At 45.1% G+C, this 21,760-nt stretch overlaps 2 protein-coding genes across 2 annotated transcripts in view; one reads left to right on the top strand and one right to left on the bottom strand.

Annotated features, from left to right (window-relative positions):
• Nucleotides 1–357: 357 nt before the first annotated feature.
• LOC111145206 (lipase family member M) lies at nucleotides 358–17,515 on the top strand. The gene is made up of 9 exons (XM_022499939.1): nucleotides 358–504; nucleotides 3,201–3,318; nucleotides 6,492–6,690; nucleotides 7,514–7,623; nucleotides 9,903–10,039; nucleotides 10,624–10,770; nucleotides 12,045–12,116; nucleotides 13,335–13,406; nucleotides 17,175–17,515. Exons 1-9 carry the CDS (start codon nucleotides 358–360, stop codon nucleotides 17,442–17,444), a joined length of 1,272 nt encoding a protein of 423 aa, XP_022355647.1. The 3' UTR covers nucleotides 17,445–17,515.
• A 1,094-nt stretch (nucleotides 17,516–18,609) lies between these two features.
• The window catches only part of LOC111145327 (ankyrin repeat domain 22), a 19,056-nt gene continuing 15,905 nt past the window's right edge, over nucleotides 18,610–21,760 (bottom strand). The window contains exons 5-6 of the mRNA XM_022500165.1: nucleotides 20,421–20,519; nucleotides 18,610–20,142 (exon numbers count right to left, since the gene is read on the bottom strand). Of these exons, the coding sequence (XP_022355873.1) occupies nucleotides 20,065–20,142; nucleotides 20,421–20,519 (177 nt within the window). The 3' untranslated portion in view covers nucleotides 18,610–20,064. The remainder of the gene's footprint in view (nucleotides 20,143–20,420; nucleotides 20,520–21,760) is intronic.

Below are 21,760 nucleotides of genomic sequence, written 5' to 3'. Positions count from 1 at the left end.
CTTAAAAAAAAAAAAAAAAAAAGAACAAGGGTTTTATGGGCTGTATCATATGCGCATCACTCCAGGCAGTATGAAAGAAGGTTCTACCCAGCTAGAAGTTGAGGGCTGGTGACTGTGTGTTCTGGGAGGAGTGGGAGGGGCTGGTGGCATTGAGACATCCTGGGCCACGTTTCCATTCGGCTTCCAGCTCTTTCTTCCCTGTCCACCAAGCTTGTTGGATTTGCTTCTGAATTTGGGGGAAGAATCCTGGATGGAACATGTAGGAAAGTTTTTAAAGCTGTAGATCGTGCTGACGTTAGGATTGAGTTGTGATATTGCCAGGAAAAGAAAAAAATCAATAAATGCAGATTTTGGATCATGCCAAAGATCTTGTCAAGCCTGTGGATTGTCTCCCACAGAACGGAGATGTGGCTTCTGATTCTGGTGGCGTATTTGTTCCAAAGAAATGTGAATTCAGGATGTATGCCAACGAAATCCGTGGATCCAGAAGCATTCATGAATATTGTAAGTTGGGGTTTTTTCTGTGTTTGGGGGGAAAGAAAGTGGCTCACATACTCACTTTTGCATGTGTGTATTATCTGCATTATATATTATATTTCTATGTGGTGGTGATTTTTGCTAGCAGAGCATAGACATAAATAAGCATGTTGTACTGGGAGGAATGCTAACCTGGGTATGTGTCAACAGCCTTCATCCTCCTTGAAGAAATCTGGTAGACTCGGGTGAATGACTTAATCCCTTTGCCCCAAGCACAATGTAAATTTTTCTTGGATTCTTCGGTTCATTCTAGAAGCAGAGAAACCCTCGTGGTATCTTAAGCCACACCCAGACCCTGGGCAATTCCACTCCACCTGTGATTTTTACTCCTTTCCTTCTTGCTCCCATATTAGAAAGGGCTCAGTCCTCCCCACTTACTGTTAGGACACCAGCTTCTAGAAGCATCCATTCTTCGTACCCTCCTTCGGACTGGGACCTCAGTCAACTTGTGTCAAGAAGGGGGCCTTGGTGAAATCTAGAGAGGGCCTCATGTACGTAAGACTCATGAATGATGCAACGTCCTTTTAGGTAATCCAGAGTGTTGGGCTTACTTTCAAGTTCTGGGTTGAGTTTAGGAATGCCCGCTGTAGAGTTAGACTCACCCCATGGCAGACACGGTGATCCAAAGCTGTGGAGGTACAGCCCGATCGGTGGGTGGGATCATCCCCATTTTTCAAAACCAAGGACCTGAGAACAAGGGGCTGTAAGCAACTTCAGTTAGGCCGCGCCACTGGCCAGTAGAAGAGCCACAGTTTAGATCCGGGCCTGCCTGGACACCAAGCTCATAATTGTAACCAATGTGCAATCAGTCCTCCCGGGTGAGAAGAGGCTCCCACCAGCTTGCCGGCCCTGGGAGGATCCTACACACATTCCTCTGAGTTACTGCATGGAGGCAATGTCTTCGACTGGAGGCAGAACCGGTCTCCCCAAGCCTCACCCACTGGGTGTGCCGAGCACTGGGCGCTGTTGGGGCTTCAGGAACCCTAACACCAAAACCCACTGAGTCAGACTCTGCCATTGAGTGTTTATGCCTGGAGAGGCAAAGTAAAATAGGAAATCCATATAATTACTGGTGTACATTCGATGTATAGAAAATGAGCCGTTCAGAGCCTAAATGGGTTTAATTCTGTAGATTGATTTATATGGATATAATCTAGCCTGTATTTGGGGTAACAACTGGCTTCTTGCTTGAGTCTTTCTAGCTAGTGTTAATTGAGCACCTAGCAGTCCCTTGTTAATGTGCTAGTCAGTGATGTTCCAGAGACATCTAAACGCCAAAAGAACCAAGTTCGGAACTTCCAGTCCAGCAGAAAATAGACCCTCCATTACTAATTACGATAGCAGTGAAATCAAAGACGAAAACAAAGAAGAGGGGGACCTAATCCAGGGAATTCAGGAAAGTTTTTCTGGAAAAAGATCTCTTAAGCAGAAGTCTGCCACTGAATGGGAGTTACTTGGGAAGGTGGGGGTGATTTTTAATTCTAGTAGTCACTATTGCTCATGGAATATCTACTACGTGCCAGGTAACCTAGTGAGCATTCTAGGTGCATTATCTCTTCACATTCCTTGCCAGAACCCCAGGGAGTAAAGACTGTGGGTATAGCTGATTTGCAGATGAACAAATTAAAGAACAGGGACAGGTTAAGTAATCTTTCCAAGATCACACAGCTGGTTTGTGTATTAGTGTTAGAACCAGGAATAAAAGTCAAGCAGGGGACCTCAAGGGCCTTTCTGTTAACTACTATGCCCCCTTTCCCCAGGCACTACACTGGGCGTTTCACACCTGGCTTTCTCCTCATGGTCCTGTTAAAACTGAGAGAAGTGATTCCCCACTCTGGGTGATGACGTGGGCAGGAATAGGGAGGCTACTGAGGAGATTTCTGAGGCTTCCTGTTTTACAGAGTTTCTACGTGTGATATCTGTGTAGAGTAGGGGTCCTTAAACAGGGGTCAACATATAGGCAACCAGGAATCAGGAGCCCCTAAAAGGAGATACAAAAATGTGTCCAAAAAAAAAAAAAAAAAGGTCCCCGTGTCCATGTGCGTATCCATTTTTATCGGTCTCCTCAAATTCCGTTAGGGCTCCCCGACCTAAAAATTAAGAGCTCCTGTTCTTAAGCCTGTGCTTCTGAGAACTGAAAAGAGCCGCAGGGAACGCGTGGCCTGAAGGTTCTCTGAAGCTGTCCTGGGAAGAACGCCTCGTTGACTTCATTGCAATTATCTGGTCCCATATCTGAAGTGAGCCTAGGAAACTGTACCTCTAAGTGCCCCCAGAAAATTCCAGAATGCACCCAGGCTTTGAAATCAGGGTTCTGGTGTAGTGGTTCTTAAACATTAGAGTGAATCAGAATGTCCAAAGGCATTTGTTAAAACACAAATTGCTGGGCCCCCTGCTCAGAGTTTCTAATTCAATCCTTTTGGTCCAGGGCCCACACTTTGAGAACCAGGGCCCACACTTTGAGAACCATTGTTCTCTACATCAAAGGCAAAGAAAATGAGTACTAGAGAGGGCTGGTTAGTTCTTCTAAGATAACATCAGTAAATGGGGAAAAGAAGGGACTCCTTTCTCTATCTTCCAGAGTCAAGGAATCTCTGTTTTACTTTTGGATCATTGAGAGTATAGCCATACAGAACTGAACTCAAAAGACACTGCTTTTTCCTTAGAGCGAAATCATCCGACATCAAGGTTATCCTTATGAGGAGTACGAAGTTGTAACAGAAGATGGGTACATCCTTTCTGTTAACAGAATTCCTCAAGGCCCAGCGCAACTTAAAAAGACAGGTATGGTTCAACCCCATGCCATCCCAACGTGGCAGCCTTCTCTACAGTAATGATTTCCTTGTGGTTTGAGTGTGTCAAGGGGACTCTGGATTCTTGTTATAGACTGGAACCCACTGTTTGGGCCAAAAGATAGCTTCACCCCCCCATCCTCCCCATCACCACCACCACAGTTATCCCAAATATCCCCAATGATCTCAAAGAAACATAGTGTTTGCTTTAAAAAAAAAAAAAAAAAAAAAAGACCTTCAAGAAAGGTCAATTTCTTGACCCATCCCCCAAACCCCTCTTATACAGATATTCTAGAATATCCACTGATGCTCTCTTGAACAGACCATACCAACTGTTGCTCATGGAGAATGCAAACTCCAATATGGCACCTGGCACCCACTGCTGCATACTCTGTATTCCCCATCCAAAAAGCATTTCAAGTATTTGGGATTTTGCCAGCTTTTCGCTGAGGTTTTTTTTTTTTTTTTTTTTAAAGAAATCAGACAATAGATACACATTTTTAATTTTTTGATACATTTCTTCATGGAATCCCATTTTTTTCTGTATGAGATTTTCAGCTACTGCTGGCTTTTTTTTTTTTTAAAGATTTTATTTATTTATTTATGTGACAGAGATCACAAGTAGGCAGAGAGGCAGGCAGAGAGAGAGAGGAGGAAGCAGGCTGCCCGCGGAGCAGAGAGCCTGATGTGGGGCTTGATCCCAGGACCCTGGGATCATGACCTGAGCCGAAAGCAGAGGCTTTAACCCACTGAGCCACTCAGGCGCCCTACTGCTGGCTTTTTAATAATAGTCACATTCATTACCAACGAAAGTGTGCTCGAGTCCTTTGAATTCTTTAGCTCGACATTTATAGCAGCAACTATAATATTTACCATGAGTCCAGATAATACAGTTTCATACCGTGTTCTTTGGAGACACCAGCTAGGATGCCGCGTGCTTTAATTGCATCAGTCTCTCTTAACTTTCACAATAATCTGAAGAAACTGGCGCTCACAGAGTTTAAGTAACTTGCCCAGAAGGCCTATGCTAGCACTTGCTAGAATATTGCAAAACCCGTGTTCTAATCAAGACCTGTCTGCCACTCTAGCCCACGTCCTTAATTAAGACCCGAGACTGCCAGCGAAGCCTATCCTCTTCGGTGTACCCGAGACTGCCAGCGAAGCCTATCCTCTTCGGTGTAAACAAGTTTCAGGGTTCTGTTTTGAAAATCAGCTTTTTTTTTTTTTTTTTTTTCCTAATATACCTCTTGCACAGCTGTGCTTTCTATAAGCCCAGCCTGCTCCAACCTTGGTGCGTTTGAAGCAGCCCCTTGCCACCTACTAGGGTCTGGCCCCTTATCCTGCTTACATTCCCTACAGCGCTTACCCCCTAGTATAATAGATAATTTGCTGGTTTATTATCTGTCTCCTGCAACCAGAATGTAAACTCCCTGGAAGCTGGGACTTTATCAATTTTATCGAAAGCTATACAGCCAGTGCCTAAAAGAATGCCACGCACATTCTAGGTGTCAATAAATCTGTGTGGAATGAATGAACAAATGAACGAATGAATTTTATACAAATAAACAGAGAGCCTGGAGATGCAAAGAGAACTTTTTGCTGAGCCCCACAAATAGTAGGAGGTAAGCAAGGCACAGCTTTTCCAAGCAATCGAGCGACTGCGGCGGTGTCGGAACTCACGGGTCATCTGCACCCCTATTCATGGATGGAGACCCTGTTCTCACATCCTGTTTACTTACACTGTTCTCTCAAAACCCCAGAGTCCGGGAGTTCGACATACCCATTCATCTGCCCTTTGGGTCCAGTTGGTGCAGAATACTCCCCTCTAGTGGCCAGTATTGTTCCTGCACCTCCTGTTTGACCTCTTCCGAGGAGAAAATCACCCAGTAGACTGGGTCCTATCCTGATCCCTTTCACTAAATAGAAGGATGGATGTTCTCTTTTATCATCACAATACATCTATCAAGAAATTAGGAAATTAACACTTATGGATATTAGTAGCTACTGCATAGCCCATATTCATACGTTTTCAGTTATACCAAAGTCCTTTGTATTTGATCTTCCTTCTGGTCAGTTGTCTTATCCAAGGTCATATGCCACATTTAGTCTTCATGACTTTTTGTCTCCTTTATGAACTGAAACAAATTTCTCAGGTTTTGTCTCTTTTGACCTTGATATTTTTAAAGAGTCAGGGGCACAAGCGATCCTGGGTGCCCGAGACTCTGACCCCGAGATCATAACCTGAGCCAAAATTAAGAGTCGATACTTAACCGACTGAGCCTAGTGCCCCTAGACTCACACATCCTTAATTTATTCACTGGGATATGATTTATTGCTATCATTTATTTATTTTGAATCTCAAATTTTCCCATATTTGAGCAGTGAGAGCTCCTTCAGGTGGCTTGTGAATTTTTTTGTCATGAAGGGCCTGTAATCATTAAATCATTATACGTATGATACCTATGGCAAATCCATATATATATAATTTTATAATATGATTATATATACATATGTATATGTGTATACATATGTAATATGTAATTATGTAATATATCATTATATTTATAATTACATAATTACCTTAATCATTAGACTATGCTATTTCCTGGGCACTTCCAATATCCTCAGCCCAGACACACCAAGTGAGAGTAAGAACTATAGAAAGGCTACAATGGAACCCGAACTCTACCAATCGTTTCTCTACACCAGGCATCGTCGTATCTGCTCCCTGTGCACTATTTTACCTAGTCTTAACAAAAATCCTGTTCTTCTGAGGGGCACCTGGGTGGCTCAGTGGGTTAAGCCTCTGCCTTCGGCTCAGGTCATGATCCCGGGGTCCTGGGATCGAGCCCCGCATCGGGCTCTCTCTCTCTCTCTGCTCAGCAGGGAGCCTGCTTCCCTTCCTCTCTCTCTGCCTGCCTCTCTGCCTGCTTGGATCTCTCTCTCTGTCAAATAAATAAATAAAAATCTTTTTAAAAAATCCTGTTTTTCTGATAAGGAAATCGAGACACAGACAGGTTAAGTGACCAACTAATATAATCAATCTAGCAAACAGCTAAATCAAACTTTGAACACGGGTCTGTTGAACTTGAAGGTGCTTGCACACAAGAGGGTAACAAGGAAGGTGGAGAACATGTCTAATGGCTGAAATTCTCTTGTACATAGGACCGAGTCCGGTGGTGTTCCTGCAGCACGGCCTGCTTGGGGACGCCAGCAACTGGATCTCCAACCTGCCCAACAACAGCCTGGGCTTCATTCTGGCAGATGCTGGTTTTGACGTGTGGCTGGGGAACAGCAGGGGGAACACCTGGTCTCGGAAACACAAGACCCTCTCAGTAGACCAAGATGAGTTCTGGGCTTTCAGGTATACCAAGTGGAGGTGGACACGGATGTCTTGGGGAGAACCGGGTAAAGAATAGGACTTCTAGCATTTGGATAATTTACTTTGGATGCACCATCTTGGTAGAGAGCCCCCAGTTGTTTTAATTTGGGGGAAGTAGTGGGGAGGATGGGTTTCCCCAATAGAAGAATGGGCCTGCCTAATAGGGTGAGATGGCAGTTGGTGTCAGGTAGTTGAGAGAAGGTACATAGGTCCATGTCTTTGTAAATGCATATCCTGGAACAAACTCCGCCACCCCCAAATAATGACAAGGACTTGTACCCCCAGAAAGAAATGAGATCAGGCAACATTAGAGATATCAGGGAAACTATTAAGCCCTAGGGATTATTAATTTGGCTAATACATATCTCACAGTTTTTAATGTTTTTGTGTAAATTACTTATAGGCATTTAACCTGCTCTTTATCTCAGCCTATATCAGAGAAGGGCCCTGAGGCATTTTTAATCCTTTCCATACAAATGAATCCGTAAGGCCGGGTGCTGTTCCAACAACTATACAGCAGGACATTTCTACTAGGAGGCAGATCACGTGCTCAGTATATATTCATTGAGGGTGATTATCGCTCTGTGATACTACCTGGAGAAAACAGCAGGATGCAAATAGTGCAAATGGTCTGTGAGCCCAGAGGCCCCCATGAGTCACAGGGGTGAAACAAGTCCATCCTGAGGGGCATGGTCACAAGCTAGTGGGGCTGATGACATCAAGGGCTTGTTTGCAAACCCCAGGGGCTGCTTTCATTGTTTCTGATTATAATTTTTCATGTAACTTTGTCTTTTCCCCCTTATAGTTATGATGAGATGGCTAGGTTTGACCTTCCTGCAGTCATAAACTTTATTTTGCAGAAAACTGGCCAGGAAAAGATCTATTATGTCGGCTACTCACAGGGCACCACCATGGGTAGGTTCGATGGAGAGCAGGTTTGTATAGTCAGGGACATGGGCATATGGTACTTGGCAGTGCCTGGGGTCTGGCACCTGACCTTCTCTCAGCTCTGGCCCTGTCTTCTTTGGCGACTCTTCAGGGGGCTGTGGAAGCCAGAGACTGAAGGAGCAGAGGGAGCAAGGACTCTGGTGGCAGGCAGAGGTGGGATTAGATCCCATCTGGCTCTACCACCTCTTAGGTGAATGTCCTCAAGGGATTTGTCCAACGCCTGTGGTCCCAGTTTCCTCATCTACAAAATGAAGAGAGTAACTTCCTCGTAGGGGAGTTAGAGGTGTTCGAACTATTCAGGGACAATGTGGATCCTCTCTGTGAGGCAGGGGTTTTGACTAAGACATAAATCTAAGTGCAGTTTCTGGCCCAGACAGTGCACTCAATCCCATTAAACAGTAAGAATGATCATTACACAACAGACAGGGCAGCTGGAGGATTTCATTCAAGTCTTTTTCCTCCCCTTCTATGGCCAATGTCTGGAATTTCATGCTGTTGTCCTTCTGCTTTTGGTGAATTTGTGAGAAACCTTAACTCACAGCCCCTGCTGGGTACAGGTCATCGCCAGGGAGATGGGAGTGGAGGCTGTGTCCTCTGGCTCTCTCTCAGATCAAAGCCCGCAGGAAAAGTGTATTTGGCTTAGACCGGAACAAGGAGGAATGCAGTATGTGCCATGAGGAGAAGGTTCTACTGGGAGGGTGGAGAGCACTCTTTGCCTTCACCCTGAGCCAAACCCAAAGGGGAAGGCCAAGGTATGGGATTCTGAGGAGACAGGGGAGCACACCCTCCCTGGAACTCAGTGTAGGAGTTCAGTGGGCTTATTTTTATTTTGTGCTCTCTGGCGAGCAAAAAGGGTCTGCCTTTCACATTTTCCTCTCTGGATTTTCCAATACTGTGAACTGACTCCGGGGATGACACGTCTCACCACACCGCTCACAGAAAGCAACTTGGGGTGTTAATACCTGCTTCTACTCTAATGGCCAGAGGCCTCTGAGATTCTCTTTGCTCTACATTCAATTGTCCAGCTTGACATTAAGACAAAGGTGCTGATGATGAACCAAATGCTCTCTCGAGATGAGAAAGGGGACAAAAAAGCATAATAGGATTCTTCTGGTCATCAACCATGGAGCTGCTTAGATGGAGGACTTATACTAGGTTTGCATAAAGAAAAAGTATCACTGGGAGAAGTCAGCTAGAGTTCTCAAACTTGACATTCAAGGGGAGTTCTAATAGGGTCACAATCCAGCTGGAATAGAGTTTAATGGAGTTCCAACCCAGTCCTACTAATGATACAGCTGGGAGGGCAAGAGGAATGAGTCACTCTTGGGCCTGCCTTTGCATGTGGCTGCCAAGCCTGATCACGTGGAGGGAACAGTGGGGGAGGACACTTTCTTCAGGAATACTCACCTCAGGGAACTGGAGGAAGTCACATGATACTGGTCCTCCTCTGCCCAGCTCCCCTCCCCCTCAAGCTACAAATACAGCCTAGACAGGGAGTTCACAGATGTAGGGTATTTCAAATACAGTGACCAAGCTGTGGCTTTATGTGATAGCCTTTTTTTGTCTCGCCAAGGCTCCACAGAGATGGTCCCCACATGCTGGTAACTCAGAGACTTTCACAGGCATAGAAACTGAGGCACAGACTGAGTTATCCAGGGTCCCAGACCTGGTCTATGACAAAAATAGGAGCTGGGACCCAGTTCAGTAGATAGCTTGTCTATTAGATCATGGTACAGTTAGGGTTCCAGGAAAGGTAGGCATCAAGGAGGCCAGCGGAAATCCTGCTATCCCAACACCCATTATACTACAGAACCTGCTGTTACTGATAAATAAGGCAATTTCTCTAATTCTCAATTTTATTCACTGTGAAGTAGAGATCTGTTAAAGGTACCTCACGAGAGTCTAAGAATTCAATGAGGTAAGAACCACAAAAGTGCCCTGAAAAGTGTCCAGCACATAGTTACTTCTCTGAATATATGTTTTCTCAAAGTCTGTACCTTTAGACTCAATAGTTTAATTCAATAATGCAGGGAGAACCTACTAGCTGGAAGGTAGATGCCAGGTGTCATAGGGAACACTGAGGCGTGTGGCTGCTGGTGTTTTCTCCATCAAGGAGCCCATACTTTCCTAGGACAGTTAAGATATAATCACTCATAGTTACTTAAATAACTTGATAAGAGTACAATTAGCATCTTATGGATTCTAGGATACACAGTATCCACACTGACCTGTCTCTTCTCTTGTAGGCTTTATTGCTTTTTCCACCATGCCAGAGCTGGCTCAGAAAATCAAAATGTATTTTGCATTAGCGCCCATAGCCACTGTTAAACACGCAAAAGGCCCTAGTACCAAATTTTTATCACTTCCGGATATGATGATCAAGGTACGTGACTCCTCAGATAATTCCTTGTCTGCATAGAAGAGTCCTCCAACCCAGCTCGCTAAGACATACAGACAGCCCCAACTCACAATAGCTCGACTTCACGGCCTTCTGACTTAATGATGGTGCAAAAGTAATACACTTTCAGCAGAAATCATACTTAGAATTTTTTTAAAGATTTTTTTAAAAGATCTTGTTTATTTATTTGACAGAGAGTAGACAAAGGCAAGGAGAGAGGGGGGGAAGCAGGCTCCCCGCCAAGCAGAGAGCCCAACGTGGGGCTCGATCCCAGGACCCTGAGATCACGACCCGAGCCACAGGCAGAGGCTTTAACCCACTGAGCCATCCAGGCACCCCTGAATGTTGATCTTTTCCTGGGCTAGTGATGTTGGAGACAAACCTCTCTTGTGAGGTTGGCAGCAGCCACAGCTCCCAGGTTTTGACTTACCAGTATTTGCAACTTAGAATGGGCTTATTGGGGACATGACTCCATTATCAGTTTTGGAAGGTCTGTATGCTTTTAAACTAGATACGCTTCTTTTTCACTGTAACATTAACGACAACGATTCCATGTCGTATTTTAACAGGGACTGTTTGGCAAGAAGGAATTTCTGTACCAGACTAGATTCTTCAGACAGTTTGCTATTTACCTGTGTGGTCAGATGATTATGGATCAGATTTGTAGCAACGTCATGTTACTTATGGGAGGATTTAATACGAGAAACATGAACATGGTAAGTGGGAACCTCGTCGATTCTTAGTTTTCCAAAGCAAAACGAGGAGTGAGTCTCACCTCCAGAGAGTGAGCTAATGCCAGGGGAGACTTACTGAGTCTTCTTCAAATCATACTAACGTGCAGAAAATACTTCAACGCAAGCTGAGTCCAGGCTGGCATGAGGGCTTTGCTAGATATAGACATCATAGATGATGGATGGAAGAGGTCTGAAAGCCCCTTTATTACATGAGGTGACCGTATGCAAAAGAGAGAGCTGCCAGGCATCGTGGAACTCATCTTTCTTCTTGGGTCCTTCCAGTTTGTCGATTCATGGGACACCCCAGAGCTTCATTTGAGCTTTGGCATAGCTATCGCCAGTGGGGTCACCGTGGGGCCTCCTCAGAAAGCACACTTGGGGGCAAAAAAATAGTGTGCACAGCGATTTGGGGTTTTACCCTTGGGATGATGCCAGGGAAGGGAAGGAAGCAGGATTCTGTAGATTGAAAACATCAGGCCATGACGCAGCTGGATGTGAAGGTGGGGTGACCCTTCTAAGCTGTCCCAAGTTAGAGTGAGAGGATCGGTCTCTATACTCTCACCTCAACCTGTCATTTGCTACAGATGTCGCCAGGGGAGACCCTGGGCAGGGCAGCTCTCCGCACGTGGGGTGGCCCCCCAAGGAAGCCTAGCAGTGGGCTGCTATCTGCCAGCAGCATCTCTAGAAGCTGGAGGAACACATCTTTCACTCCAGAAGATTTTTTTCTTTTTTTATATAATAATATGATCAATCGCTACTGTTTGATAAGCATTTTTTTATATAATAATATGATCAATCGCTACTATTTGATAAGCATTTTTATGTGCCAGGCTGAGTGCTTCCCTGTAACAATCCTATGAGACAGATGTCATCAGTAACCCCCTGTAATAGACGAGTGTCCCGAGATCTCATGCATTCAACTACTCCCAAATCGACCTAAACAGGGAATGGCAGAGGTGGGATTTGAATCCAATTTAGTTCCCTTGTCCTTACTTATTCTGGCAAGGTTTTTTTTTTTTTTTTTTAAAGAAATCAGCTGTCTAAAGAGAAGCTCTTCTGAGATAACAAATACAGGTGCCCGGGGACACAGTGGCATTTTTATTTACGCGCATGTGTATATTACTGTTCCGTGAATAATTGCTGATAACTTGATGATATTCCCATTTCTGAGTCTAACACCCTGCAGATGTGGTCTGGCCAAGGTGCACGCCTTGTGGGTTTCCCGTGCCCTACGACCCACTTGTGTTCTGTTACAGAGCCGAGCCAACGTGTACGTCGCTCATACTCTGGCGGGAACGTCCGTGCAAAATATCCTGCATTGGAGCCAGGTAGGAAGGCTAACTCCGTCGTCTTTGCCGAGGGTCTCTGCATACTTTGTCTAGAGCACTCAAAGTTTGTCTTTTGACAGCCAAGGTGTTATTTCATATTTATTCCAGGATAGAATATGATCTTGTCAATGCTGTTGCCACCGTGATCCAGAACCCTGAATCTCTTTTCAGGAGATGGTGGCGGGGAGGGGAGGGTTGGCCCAAGGAATCCTCAGTGGACCTTGAGAGTGTGACTTCAGATGGTCCAAGTGAGACCTTCCTCTGCCTCTAGTCACCTCACAGACGAGGCCGGAGATCACGTTTCCGTTCTCTTTCTGGGCTCCGCCGGCACAATGGTCACGTAGTAGTAAAAATGCGAAGAAGGCAGGACCTAATTCAGAGGAGAACTTCCTGCTGCAGACTTCACCCGCAATCACTAGAGGGAGGGTCCCGATCACCAGTCACTATCTCTGTCTCTGGGGGCCATGAGCCCCTCTCGGATCACCCAGGACGCATTCAGGGGCCGTGTGGAGGGTAATTCCTGCGTCACTATAAGGAAGCACTGTGCCTAATCTCACTCCTTATAGACGATACTGAAGGGTGACCGATTTGCTGTGGAAATAAGGATGGAGATAAAGACAGAGAGCCAGAGCATAGCTAACCTTGGGTCCTCATCTACTCCAGCCAAAACCTCATTGAACAAAACCCGGAGGGCTCCAAATTCAAGAATGCTGAGGGTGAAATTTAAAAATCACAAATATCAGTCCGGTTTGCTCTGAGGATTTAGAGCCTAGTTAAATTGTTCCTCTAAGGTCGTGGTTCTGTGTGTGTGTGAGTGTGTGTGCGTGTAAATGGGGAGGGAGACCTTATAATCAAAAGGAACGAAGAAGTCTGCCCTGGGTGAAATTCTGGTCACATTCTCCTAGGATCACCACACAGCAGGGCTCTATGGGGCACTCTCCCGTTGTAGTCTGCAGAGGTGCACGGGACAGCCACCTGACGCGGACCACAGTGGGAATGCACTTTCTGGATTTGAAGGATAAGGTGGCAAGAGCGTCTCCAGTGCATCTTTCTTCCCAAAAGGGCCTTACTCTCTTGCCCAGATGCTTTCTCAAAGATTGCCCGAAAGGGAAGGGCAGCCTCAGATTTTGCCCTCCCCTGGCATAGCACCTGCTCGCCCCTCCCCCCACCCTTATCCAGGGATGTGTTTGAAGGCCATATCCATTTGTCTCCTTTTAGGCAATGAATTCTGGGGAACTTCGGGCATTTGACTGGGGGAGCGAGACCAAAAATCTGGAGAAAGGCAATCAGGTATGAAAATCGAACACATCCTCTTGAAATAAAAGGGAGGGAAGTTATAATGACAGTTTTCTGTAGAGGCGGGAATAAAAATACGAGTTTGGGCTTGGCTCCATTTGAAAAGAGAGAAGTTCATAGCTTCTACAAGAGGCTTCCTGCTTTCATAAGAGGGTAAGAGAGCTTTCCTGATGAGTCTGCCACCATGAACAGGGCCACTGGGCTTCTGAGGAGTAAGACGGTGTAGATATAGTGAAAGGAAGAGTGTAGACTGTGGTGGTCGCTAGAAGGACCCTTTTAGGATCAAGAGATGAAAATAAAAAACAAAACCAGGAATGAAGATGGCAGGGGTGAGTTTCCTTCATGGCCCATAAAAGAGCAAGTAAGGGTTGCTTGTGAGTCCTGCTTCCGTCTCTCATCTGTGGGGTCATGGATAGGTTGCTTTCATTCTGCTGACCCCGATGTCTTTATCTTTAAAAATGATTGGACTGGGGTGCCTGGGTGGCTCAGTCGGTTAAGCATCCAACTCTTGATCTCAGCTCAGGTCTTGATCTCAGGGTCATGAGTTCAAGCCTGGCATGGGGCTCCATGCTGGGTATGCAGCCTAATTAAAAGATTATTATTATTATTATTAATTGGACTAGATAATCGTTTTTAAAAGATATTTATTTATTTATCTGACACAGAGAGAGTACAAGCAGAAGGAGCAGCAGAGAGAGAAGCAGGTTCCCCATTGAGCAGGGAGCCCAATGCAGGCCTCCATCCCAGGACCCTGGGATCCTGACCTGAGCTGAAGGCAGACACTTAACTGACTGAGCCACCCAGGTTCCCCCAGGACTAGATTATCCTTAAGAGTTCTGCTGGTCACACTTTTAACACATCTGTCATTTGCAAGTGAGAAGTATGAAAAGTTATTACATTATCTAAGAAAATGCACAGCCGGGCGCCTGGGTGGCTCAGTGGGTTAAGCCTCTGTCTTCCGCTCAGGTCATGACCTCGGGGTCCTGGAATCGAGTCCCGCATCGGACTCTCTGCTCGGCGGGAAGTCTGCTTCCTCCTCTCTCTCTCTCTCTGCCTGCCTCTCTGCCTACTTGTGATCTCTGTCTGTCAAATAAATAAATAAAATCTTAAAAAAAAAAAAAAAGAAAATGCACAGCCAATGCCCTAGCACAAAATGAACAGGTGTGGAGAGTCGGAAGAGGGAGTTATGCTCCTCTGAGCAGAAAATCCCCACTGGAGATCATTGGTTATCTTGTGTGTGAACGCAAAGAAATTCTGACCACAGGAACATAAAGCCAGAGGGAGCCTGGCAGACAGAGGCCAACCTCTGAGAATCTTGGATCATACATAATATCCACTCCCATCCATCAGTCTAGATACAAAAGCCTAGGAAATGGGATAGACTGGGGAGTGCCCCGACTAGCAAACTCTAAGTCACAGGCATCTGCTACTTTTTTTTTTCTTTAAGATTTTATTTATTTATTTGACAGACAGAGATCACACGTGGGCAGAGCAGTAGGCAGAGAGAGGGGGAAGCAGGTTCCCCGCTGAGCAGAGAGCCCAATATGGGGCTCTATCCCAGGACCCTGAGATCATGATCCACTGAGCCACCCAGGCACCCCCATCTGCTACTTTTTATTAGGTCCTTCCTCACCATTTCCTAAAACATGTCTTTGGAGAAAGCATTCCGGCTCCAAGATGGTTTTCAGTTACCAACATTAATGTTTTAAACTCTAGAAAGAGCAGCTCACACAACGTAGGCCCCAGGAAAGAAAAAGAAAACACGCATGCAAAAAAGGCATTCTAGAATCACAGCACCTTAGAGTTCGACCTGAATTCAGGTGCCTGTAAAATAAAAAATATATATGACTTTGTGCCATGGAATGCTCCAAACTTTCATATCTAAGTTAGAGCATGAAAGGTGACTTTGAGGGGCACCTGGGTGGCTCAGTGGGTTAAGCCGCTGCCTTCGGCTCAGGTCATGATCTCAGGGTCCTGGGATCGAGTCCCGCATCAGGCTCTCTGCTCAGCAGGGAGCCTGCTCCCCCCCCACCGCCTGCCTCTCTGCCTACTTGTGATCTATCCCTGTGAAATAAATAAATAAAATCTTTAAAAAAAAAAAAAAAAGAAAAGAAAAAAAGAAAGGTGACTTTGATCCTCTCGGGGAGGGGGCGGGGAGCTCAGGGAGATTCCCCACCCCCCCCCGCCCGCCCTGACCCCAGACAGGCAAGTCTCCAGACCCCAGCTGGGTGTGCTGCTATCTAGCTCAATCCTGACACTACCTGGAGAGAGCATCAGAGTAAGGACTTGGTGTGCAAAGACTGCCCTCCAGTTCACACGCCGGTCTCAAGCCCAGGTTCTTCTTGTGCTTCTGACCCACCGGCTAGCCTGAAAGATTCTAACAGCCCTCTCCTTGGGTTCTATTAATTTGCCAGGTTGGCTTGCAGAACTCAGAGAGACATTTTGCTTCGTAGATCACCCCTTTATTACAAAAGATCGTAACTGAGGAGCAGCCAGAAGGAATAGATACAGGGGACAAGGTATGGAGGAAGGGCGAGGAGTTTCCAGCTCTCTCCTAGCCCATTGCTTTCCCCAAATCTCCATGTGTTCGCCAGCCTGGAAGCTCCCCAACCTTGTTGAGGGTTTTTATAGAGGCTTTATCACATAGGCATGATTGATTCAATTATTGGCCATTGGCGATTGAACTCAATGTCCAGCGTCCTCCTCTCCCTAGAGGTCGGGGGCAGCCCTGAAAGTTCCAACCCTCCGATCACAGGCTTGGCTCCACTGGCTCCACTTGGCTCCAATGGCCCCCATCCTTACATCAAATCCAAAAGTCACCTCATTAACTTAAGACACTTACTGACTGTCATTACTGGGTAAAATCCAAGAGTAAAGAGTTCTGTGCCAGAAATGGGGATAAAGTCCAAATATATACTCCTTAATGCAAATCACAATCTCAGGTTAGAACTCAAAATTCTTAGAAAGCCACAGAGTCAACCAGGACTCCTGGGCTGAAGCCTTGGCTCCATGGTGGATTTTCTGAGAAGAATTGGGGCTCAACCTTACTGTGGAAAGTTCTGGATGCTTGATTAGAGCTCAGCTCTAATCTAAGGAAGCTGATCAGAGCTCAGCCAGCCGGTCTGATCAAGAAGCACCATTTGAATAAGAGAGATCATCAGTTTGGAATCCTACATACCTTTCTTCGGGTGACAGGGACTGGAGCAAAAATCTAATCGTTACTTTCCCCCCAAACCCCAGGCTCAAACGACCCTAGTTCTAGTGCCATTGACTTCCCCAGGTTTTGAGCTTGGACTGCCTCAAGGCCTCTTTGCTCCCAGAAAGTCTCTGTGAAGACCTAGCGACCTTCTTGGGGCTCCAATCTCTTGCCTTTCTCTCGAGAATATCTCTCCTTCTGACCCCTCTGAAATTTGTGAAATCAGCCTTTAAAAGGACAGGAACATTATCTTCCAAAGGCAACGTATGTGTTAAATATAGGGAGAAAAAGAATTGAAAATTCATGCTTAAGGTGGAAGGCCACTTATATACATTAACCTTGAAGTGGTTACAAGTGTTATCCCCATTTTACAGATGAAGAAACTGAGGCTAACCAACTGTACTTCCAAGTAGGGGCTGAACAGACACTCTGAATGCAGTCCCCTTTGGCTGCGACGTCCATGCACCTTTCTGCACAACACACGGCATATTTTGACTCAGTTGGCTTGAAATAGAAATCGTGGTCCACATGTTACCGATAGCTAAAAAACCATTCCTTTTTTCTAGCCAACTCCCATAAGGTACAAAGTCAGAGACATGAAAGTCCCCACCGCAATGTGGTCCGGGGGTCAGGACTGGCTTTCAAATCCAGAGGACATGAAGACGCTGCTCTCCGAGGTGACCAATCTCATCTACCATAAGCACATTCCTGAATGGGCACATGTGGATTTCATCTGGGGCTTGGACGCCCCTCACCGTGTGTACAACGAGATCATACATCTGATGAAGCAGGAGGACGCCAGCTTCTCCCAGGGAACATGCGGGGTCAGACTGTGAAGCATCTTGATACTGACGAGTCTTGGGCGGCGTGGAGGGTGTGGTGGGGGGGTGGTCCCTGAATGGAGGACATTTAAAGTTTTTCCAACTAATTAAAATTTGCATTGGGTGAACATAGGTTTCACGTGTTATTTTACATTCTGCAATCCTGAAGAGTTGGTCTTACCTGACAACTAGAAATTAGCTAGGACTAATTAGCTAGGACATTAGCTATATGTCATTCAGGCAGACCCCTTTACAATGTTAATTTTTTTCTAGAAGCCATATTTTTGGAAGAGTCAAGAAAAGGGATGGATTGAGGGGCGCCTGGGTGGCTCAGTGGGTTAAAGCCTCTGCCTTCGGCTCAGGTCATGGTCCCAGGGTCCTGGGATCGAGCCCCACATGGGGCTCTCTGCTCGGCAGGGAGCCTGCTTCCTCCTCTCTCTCTGCCTGCCTCTCTGCCTACTTGTGATCTCTATCTGTCAAATAAATAAATAAAATCTTAAAAAAAAAAAAAAAGAAAAGGGATGGATTGAGACAGAGGCAGAAGTCTTGAATCTCTGAACTGTTGTAACTATAACAAAATAAGGTAGACACTTTCACCTTATTGCCATAAAGACATCACACTACCTCAGGAAGCTGAGCTGCTTTATTATTATTATTATTATTGTAATTATTAAACTGTCATGTGTTATTTGTTTCATGGGTACAGGTCTGATTCATCAGTCTTACACAATTCACAGCACTCACCATAGCACATACCCTCCCACAAAGCTGAGCTGCTGTAAGAAAGAAAGAGAGAAAGAGAGTGGGAGGGAAAAAGAACGGTATGGACGAAATATATTTTAAGCATCATTAGAAAGGGCCAGGTTTAAGAGTTGAGTCTCAGAGGAAGTAATCTGGTAAGATATTCAGTGACTTTTCCAGTAAGTACATTACACCTGACATGAAGGACAACCATGTTTCAGTACCTAGTGCCAAGTCCAAGCTCATATGAGCGTTTACTGCCTGAGGCTACCAATGCATGGCCCCGTTTCCTGCCTTCAAAAATTAAAAACCGGGAAGAAAGCTTTAGAAGGTCATGAGCATAATGACACAAACAGTCACATATTCTGTCTTTGGATCTCGACAAGAGCCCAAACTCACCCACAAATCTGAATTTATGTCTTTAGAAAAATGGTCAGCATTCACACAGTTTCAAAGATGACAGTTAACAGATTACATGAGTGAGAGCGTAATTTTACAAACCAAATCGGAGGTATACTGGTGTGTAAAGTTCATGCTTATGCGATTCCCCAGAGCCACCTGCTGACCTCATTCAATGCAAATGCGAATGTGTCTTAAATAATTTAAGAGACATTTAAGGGCTTCAGAATCTAGATCTACACCCTACTATGTCCCTTACAAAACATGTACCTTAAGGCTCTGTACATAGTTCAAGAAATACTCCTGGACTGGATTTTCATTAAACCCTTATTCTATTCAAGGATGGTAAATCTTTTTGGTAGACTGTTTGTTTGTTACCACAAATAGTGTGGTTTAGTCCATGTCAGAAGATATTAATGACTCCATCTTGCCTTGCAAAATTCGACCATTTTTTAAATGTGTTTATTTCTACTGGGTCTCATTGATGAAGGAGTTATGAAATATATTTCGATATTCTCTCTCTCCCCCAGAAGCGTAACCCAGATATCACCCCACCCTAATGCTCTAGTTCTCGTAAAGAAGTCCTTCGTCTAATAATTAACAATGCTATGTTAAATTTTACCAATGAACATAAACAGAATCAACGAGCTTAGCAGCTGCCTCACATTCACAGGAGAATCAGAAAGGTGTTTTTGAACGAAGGTCTCGGTGGTTATAGGATTTTGTTCAAAATGAGGAAGACTTTTAATTGTAAACCGATAGCAAAATGTCTGGAGCTATGCTGGTTAAATTGGCTCTCCGGAGGGGCACCTGGGGGGCTCAGTGGGTTAAGCCTCTGCCTTCGGCTCAGGTCACGATCCCAGGGTCCTGGGATCCAGGTCCGCGTCAGGAGTTTGCTTCTCCTTCTTCCTCTGCCCCTTCCCCTGGCATTTGCTGATTACTGTGGCATGAATACTCCCACCCCTGATGAGTGGGAGATGATTTTGTTGAAGTTGTTTCACCAAGTAAATATTTACATATGAAGCTCATCTCCCATTCCCCCAACACATCGGTCCATACAAATATGTATACTTTGATTCTTCCTCTTACTATTCAAAAAGGACGGAGAGAAACAGCTGTCTTCTGGGCATGAAATTGCCAGGTAAGAGCTACACAGCTGGGAAGAGAAAACCAAACCAGGTAACTCTGATCCTTTTCTTTGGAAGAGACTGAGCTTGAAACGTCACCCTTTTTTTTTGGACCCAAATGGAAACTCCAAGAGTTTTAGTGTTTCTCCTAGAAGGATGGTGACCATGGTGAACTCCACTGGGCAAAAGAAAATTCTAAATACAAAGCTCTTCCAAAATGTTAACCGTGGCAACCACCGTTATGGTTACCCACGGTAACCAAAAAAATCACAGCGTCCGGGTTCAACGGTCCACAGACCACTTGTCCAAAATGGAGATAGAATTCAGTCCTTTAACTTTTTCTACTTCTCCATGCGAGGCCACAAGGATTAGGATGCTTTCCTTAGCATTAATTCAATCTGGGAAAACTTTAATCTCTGCGCAATATCCAGGGAACTCTCACCACGCTGAGGAGAAAAAGAAATTAGAGTCATTTATCTCTGATACAGTCCAACGTCAAAGCCAAAGGTCTAGTAAACAGTCCAGATCGACTGATTCACACTCTTAGCAAGGGCCTTAAATGCCATTTGGCTCTAACAGTAATAGGATAACTTAATTGCTTAATGAGGACAGTACGTTTTGCTCTTAAAAACATCAGAGGCAATTAATTCACTGCAACAAAAAACCAAACTCAGAAGACAATGCCGCTAGAAGGGACCTCGGATGCTTGTCCACAGATGCTTACCTTGTTCTTGATCGTGGGGTCAGCACGAGCTTCCAGAAGCAGAGGGATAAGGGTCTGGTTTTTCATCTGACAGGCGTAGTGCAGGGCTGTGTAGCCGTACTGAAACAGAGGACCGAACAGTGCGTCTGCGCTCTTGGTGTAATTTAAAGCACTAACTACAAGTGAAAAGAAATGTCTAGCTGGGGTGTTTGTGCCCCCCAGTTTTGGCTTTCAAAAAGCAGCCAAGCCACTGTGGTCTGGGCACGTGGACAAAATAATATCAGACCTTATTAACTCTTCCGAGATCATAGTGAATAATGTTGCGATCGCTTACTTTTATTGAGTGGTGAGATGGTTTAAGTGGAAGATCTGGCTCCCAACGTGCCATGGGAAATAAAGAATCTAATTACCTAAAAATACAATGCACCACATCACTCAGAGGTGGAAAAACGACCTGAATATTCAGACAGTTTTAGAAAAATGGTGGGGAAAGTGTGTGTGCACACGAGTGCACACACAAATGTAATCACGCAACTAGAGACACACAGAGGACCAGAAAAGTAGGGGCCCCAGGGTGGCTAGGTTGGTTAAGTATCTGCCTTCGGCTCAGGTCATGATCCCAGTGACCTGGGATCGAGTCCTGCATAGGGCTCCCTGCCCATCGGGGAGTCTGTCCTAGCCTCTGCCTGCTGCTCCCCTTGGTTGTACTCTCTCTCTTTCTCTCTCTGACAAATAAATAAAATCTTAAAAAAAAAATCTTCAAGCAATTTTGACCACAAAGTTTTCAACCTTTTGAATTTAAATGAGAAGACCAAGAAAAATCTTCAACAAACCTTTCCCTAATCTTTCATAACATCTTACTTAGTACATTTCAAAGTTATCTAAGGAAACGAAGGAGTGTAGTGGTCATCTACTCCAATTAATCCAAAAATCCTATTTTTAAATAAAAGGAAACACATGCTTTGCATAAACTTATTCCCTTGTGTTCTCCCACACAAATTAGGGACCACAAAGAAAATACTGGTTCGTTTCGACTCTAATTTCAAATCGCCTACTTTTCTGATACCGAGTTGAGAAGCCAAAATTTCATCCAATCAATGGAAGCAAATGAAAGTTCATACCAATAAACATTTGATCCATTTACGATCATTTAAGGGAGGAAGAGGGGTACAGGGGTGAAAGGTAAAAACAAAACCTGATATTTAGAAACAGAAGTTCAGGGCTGCTGCCCGCTGGTCACTGACCTCGCCACCATCTGTGCTCTCTGACCTCGATCCTTACCAATCTAGTTAACAGATAGGGACTCTTACAAGTGGGCTGGGAGCTCAGCTGCAATAGCCGGTACTCTGGGCCAGGCACCC

The sequence above is a fragment of the Enhydra lutris genome, unplaced genomic scaffold (genome assembly GCF_002288905.1).
Source record: "Enhydra lutris kenyoni isolate GAN:26980312 unplaced genomic scaffold, ASM228890v2 scaffoldscaffold12, whole genome shotgun sequence".
NCBI lineage: Eukaryota > Metazoa > Chordata > Mammalia > Carnivora > Mustelidae > Enhydra > Enhydra lutris.
Note: the sequence above shows the minus strand (reverse complement) of the source record. Positions and strands in the feature narration are given on the sequence as shown.